The 6,011-nt window shown below is 34.9% G+C and overlaps 1 protein-coding gene across 2 annotated transcripts in view; it reads right to left on the bottom strand.

The window, feature by feature from the left end:
- Nucleotides 1-4,038: 4,038 nt before the first annotated feature.
- Nucleotides 4,039-6,011, bottom strand: part of LOC101747006 (runt-related transcription factor 3) — a 62,072-nt gene continuing 60,099 nt past the window's right edge. For both annotated transcript variants that reach the window (XM_012695136.4, XM_062676297.1), the window contains one exon: nucleotides 4,039-4,734. In XM_012695136.4, coding sequence (XP_012550590.1) covers nucleotides 4,208-4,734 — 527 coding nt within the window. In that variant the 3' untranslated portion in view covers nucleotides 4,039-4,207. The remainder of the gene's footprint in view (nucleotides 4,735-6,011) is intronic.

Genomic DNA, 6,011 nt, shown 5'->3' with positions numbered 1-6,011 from the left:
CAATTACAGCACAAGAGCGCATTATGCGCATAAACTACCTGTATTAGTTTTCCAATTACAGAGCATAATACGACTCAGTGACGCACAATGCCGAATTATGCTGAAGCTTAGTTGAGCATTATGCCGCATAATGCGCTCTTGTGCTGTAATTGGAAAACTACCAGTATGAGCTCGCCAGTGCGTCGCCTTTTCCATTTCCAGTACAAAGTGTTTTTATTATTGATGGTGGAAAAAATGAAACAAAAAATATAAATTTATCTTGAAGTAACCTATTAATATATTCAAATTAAAAATAAATGCACGAAAATGTAAACAAAATTAAAATAACACCCAGGACCGTTTTGAGTAAAAACATCCTCATCAGAATAAATAACGTTAGAATCCATGTTTTTTGCCTTTTCACGATAATTTAAAATTGAAAAAAAAGCCTTATAATAATAAAAAAATAAACAACGGACCTGTTTCTTCTGTCCTCCGTAAAAAATATGTTTTTTTTGGATAGGTAAAGTGAACGTGTGTCGAATAATTAACTTAGTAGGTAGCCAATTTATACTCACATATATATGATACTACTTACATTGATAGTTCCAGTTTTTGACATTAAAATCGGAACGTAGAATTACTACGCGCAAGGCAACTTCTAAATAATCAAAACACTCGTATCTACAAGTGCGGGTATGCAAATTATGCAATACGCCTTGCCAATATTACTTTATTACTCAAGAATACTCTGGTCAATTACTTAGTTGCCATTTTTGACCCTAACCGGAAGAGACGGATGGTAGTCCTATGCTAGAACTACTAGACATCCCACACTAATTCATGTTATGTACGTATTTGTTTGTTTTAAAATTTCGTCTTTTTTGGCACAATAGCGCCATTTTAATGTATAGTTTTTGAAAATATTTTTTGATCCACATACTTCTGTTGGTCCATTTTTCCCCTTGATATCATTATCAATGATTACATTCGTATTGCTTTGATAATCATAATAAATTTTTGATTATCGTGAATTTGCACTGATGCTAGTAACAGCATTTGACTAAAACTTGAGTTCTGGCGTTGGCTAACATTAATATGATGATATAGATTGAGAGGAAGTGGCCACAAATTCGTATGGAATTAATGATTTGCAGAAAAGAATAGTTTGTCACGTTAAAAATACATAAACTCAAAACATATTCTACAGTGATGTTATCTAAATCGCGTTTCGTTTAAGAGAATCGAAGGGAAATTCCCCTTCCTGCCCTTCTGATCATCAATGAACATTCTTAATTTTAATAGACGTTTTACATAATAGTTTTAAAGCGAGAAGACCGTTTGTGGGAAATACGAAGTACAAGGGAGTAGTAAAATTCGGATACCTTGACTGCTCTGTAATAGATACTAATAACAGGAAAGACGAGATTGAAATACGTGCATCAATTACACTGCGATGCAGTGCGGCCACATATTCGGTTCTTTTTGCGAAGTTGTTAAGCAGACGTACCAAGATTCGGATAAACAAATCCATAGGCAGACCAATCCTTATGGTTGCGAAGCACGCACGCTTCCACAGAAAAAACCATTTAGTTCCACAGTCAATTTAATTTAATATGAAAACAATTAGTTTTCCCACCATAATTATATAATTTCGTTTGAAAAAATAGCTTCAGGCATTAAAAAAGTGACTGTATGGGTTATGTTCCATTTGACAGATTGAATAAAAACAATTTTTTTGGCGGGAATACAAACAAACAATACGAACTTGAGGATTTCTTAACGGGAACGCAGGACCGAAGTTGTCTGAATTGTTTTACAATGTTAATTTAATGTTTCTTCAGTTTTAATATCACTATAATAATAGTGGTTTATTAATTACTCAGTATCTGTGAAAGTGCACAAATGTGGGACAAAGAACAAAGCTGCTGGACATAGCTTCTCCGGATCTTCTAAAGTCTCAGTAAAAACCATCACTTTACTGAGACTATATTTTATCCCATATCATCTCGTTTTCTTTTAATTTCATTCCAATTGATTTTTACTTTTATTTCATTTCGCTCCATAACAGTATTCATAAAACAGCTTAGACACAGGATTAGGCTATTTTTTTACAAAGTATATTTTTTAATTCATGTATCACTCGTAATTTTAAAACATTAAATTATAAATGTAGGTTTCAAAAAATATGCAACGCTATCAATTTAAAAATAAAAAAAGGATTTTTGTTTATTTCGTCGATTGTAGTCAGGATTTTAGATTATAGGAATATTATTTTATTGTCATCTATTCATACTTCTGAACTTTTAAACTAAATCGGATGCCTTGAAGTTTGTGAAAATGAAGTTCAAAGATTTTGTTCCAAAGATAGGATAAGCTAATAAAATCGTGTTAAATAGAGGTTAGTAGACAGAGGTGAATAGAGGCCACCACCCTGCCTATTTCTGCCGTGAAGCGGTAATGCGTTTCGGCTTGAAGGGTAGGTCAGTCGTTGCACTGTAAAAACTGAGACCTTAGAACTCATATCTCAAGAGAGGTGGCGGCATTTACGTTGTAGATGTCTATGGGATCCGGTAACCACTTAATATCAGATGGACCGTGAGCTCCTGCACCAATTTAAGGAATACATAAATAAAACAATTGCCGCTGGATGTAGAAAAATTCAAACAACTTCAAATATTTATTTTTAACATTTTTAATATCATTTCTGTTTCTACAAAGTGTATGGATGCATTTTGAACCCTGGCACGTACCTATAGCATATTCTTCAGTTTTCGCAAGTATGTATTAGAAATAATTAAGATTATCTTTATGGTTTAATTTTGCATTAATTTTTTTCATTTTTTGATCTTCCACATTTACAGTTAATGTGCTCCACATTGCGGATGTCAAGATTAACTGAAGACACATTTTTGTTGTAAAAATTTTTGTCGTGCCTCAAATCAAATTTCTATAGGTACTTAAAGTCAGTTACGGACCTTGTGAACAACTATATAAAATGCTTAATATAGCGGACTATGATTCCGTGGGCTGGCTAGTCTGGATCTGAAAACCAACTTCTTGCGATTCGATATAGTCGTGGCTTTCTTTTTCTTTTTTCTTTTTCCTACCTATGCTGATGGCCTTGAGAGGCTATTTCAGCTTCTCTTTAACGTGTAGGTGACTCAAACCGGAAGTGTTGCTATCACTGACCTTAGCAAGAGTAGTGTTTCGCAGAATCTACCACCGGATCGGAAACGCGACCCACTGAGAAAGAAGATCTGGCCAGAAATTCAGTGGGCTTTTTTCTATGGGTTAATTTACTCGTCGAGCCCTTCGTCGCAAGCGACGGGTTCGGCGAGGACGGTGATCGGTGCTTGAGGTACCTAAAAGCACCGTTAATGGATCGGGAGGATGCGTAATGACGTGGCCGCGGCTATTGATTAACTAAAAACTAAGAAAACACCAGGTCAAGATCATATCACAGCTGAAATACTCAAGGACCTGGGCGAAACACTAGGTAGACGCATTGCACCACAAATAGCGAAATGGCGAGTTATCCACAGCAAACTCTTGTTCCGAGGTAGTGGTCACGACCCTCAGCATTGAGGAAACCGAAGCGAGGAGAAGGGGACGCTCAGTTACGGTAACAACCCTAGCAGCATTAAAACCTGGAATTCTCGTTAATTTCCAGTAACAATTCACATTGCACCTAATAAATAGGAAGTCAAAACAAAAAAATTATATAAAATCTAAATTTAAACGCAAATTCAAAGTTTGCGAAAATTCAAAATGCGAAACATTTGCATTAATAATGGATGCAAAATTATGTAAAAATCATTGAGATTCGAAGAAATATTCCATAACCCTTTTGACTTATTTTCTTATGTTTATGGTCAGCACGCATGATAATAACAATAGAAAAAATGTTTTTTTTTACTTACTTTAAGTTTGACTATGAGTATAAGGGCTTCCTATACGATTGTAGGTTTCCCCGTTTGAGTACCCACTCTTTATTTTTATAAAAAATTATATATAATTTTTGGTACACAGAGAATACTCAGAAAGAGAAGTAGAAAGTTATTTTTTCATTTAATTTATTTCTTAAATTGTTAACAATTAAAATCTAATTAATGTTTAACATTAATTTAAAACATCTTTACATTAATAACCTACAACATGGAAATTTACATTTTACCTATATCACAATATGTACAACGGAATGTTTTTGTTGAGGATTAACGAACCGTCAATATGGTCTCCAAACTTCTTGACTTCCTGCGCCGTACATTCCGTGTTTCACTTCATCGTTGGCTTCGCAAGTTTGGACTATACCACTCGGCTCCCCTGTACCCTGAAGTTCTGTCGTTATAGATATACCCCCGTCTATATCACTTATTTTAATCTCACTTGGGATGCACTGCTCTAAGTTATATTTATCTGAGGAACTGTGTAAGTGTACGTGAATTTGATTTTGGTTGACAGTTGAATAAAGATTCGGTAGTATCATTTGCGGATTGGGATTGATGTATGGCGCGTGAGATTGTATGCACGCGGGATTGTTATTGATGTTATTGTATTGGTAATTGTTGTAATTGTACGAATTTGCTGGCCACGAGTTGTAGTAGTTGGAGTCGTAGCGCTGCGTAGTAACAGGCGTTGTTGGGTTTAGTTCGGTTAGTGATGAACTCGTTCCACTGGGGCTGCCTTTGTAGCTAGTTGTACTTGACTGGAACCCACTATAGTCAGCGTGCCCAAGAGGTAATTCGGGTAAGACTGGAAACAAAACAATATTAACTTTTAATTACAACAACAAACTATATATTAGTCGTGAATTAGGACATGTTTTTTTCCCACTACCTATTCGCTGGTAGCTTCAGAGGCTATTCCAGCTACGCTCGGAGGGGTAAATGAGCTGACGGGCTCAACGTGAGAGAATTTGTTAACGCTAGACCCAGCAAGAGTAGTGCTTCGCAGAATCTACCACCGGATCGGAATCGCGACCCGTTGAGAAGATCCGGCGAGAAACTCAGTGGGCTGTGTCTATGGGTTAGACGCTCGTCGTCCGGATCGACGAGTTCGAAAAGATTATAGCCGGATTAGAACATGAAAGTTAGTTTCACCAATACAATGAAAATAGGGCGTACACGATACGCCTTATTCTTCTGCAGTCGAATTTTTTTCACAACTGAAATAGCCTCTTTTAATTAGTAGTTTATATCACGAAAATTGGTTATATGTACATATTTTCTAAATTTTATTATTATACTGTCGCTGTTTTCAAGTAAAATGGCTGATGTATATGAATAAACAGAAAGTGGAATGATCGGGACGGGAATCGGGTAATAATAAGTACTAAAACATCATTATGTTAAAATATAGAAAAAGCGTGATTGTAAATAAGAGGGTATAAAATTTCAAACATAAGTAGTTTAGTCAAATATTAACGTAGGTGTAATTGAAGACTCATAAAACCTTTTTACTCTAATGTGCCTTACGGAAAGCTTGAACGGAAAATCTAAATATTGTTTATCTCAATTTTTTATTCAATATTTAGGAGTAATTTATTAAATTAAATTAGAAATTGACCTTAGTCGTAATTTTCTCTATTACTAGTACTGTAAGATGAATGGTCAATTCATTGTTTCGAAGTAGTAGTTTAGTTATGATGTGGTAAACCGCTTCATTTCCGTGGTTATGCTCGTTATGATTTAAGGAAATATGCCTCAACAATTAAATAGGTGCATATTTAGGATGACGTCGATTCTCGGTACGTAGGTACCAATTATATCAATTATAACAAAGCACAATTTAATTACGTCGCGTTCGTTATTACTTTATAATTTCCTCGTACACTGATGTGCGTGTGTTATTTTATTAGGAAAAATTACTAAAATAATGTTATGGAAATAATAAAGAAGAATGCATTTAGTTGACTTTTAAATTATCAGCAATAATCATAAATAAAAATCAGACAAGACGCTAATCGTATACACGTGAGGATGTTAAATTTTTTGTTCTAGTTCTTGAATCTCAGTATAGTCTGTAAACAT

Source organism: Bombyx mori, chromosome 3 (genome assembly GCF_030269925.1).
Source record: "Bombyx mori chromosome 3, ASM3026992v2".
Classification (NCBI taxonomy): Eukaryota; Metazoa; Arthropoda; class Insecta; order Lepidoptera; family Bombycidae; genus Bombyx; species Bombyx mori.
Note: the sequence above shows the minus strand (reverse complement) of the source record. Positions and strands in the feature narration are given on the sequence as shown.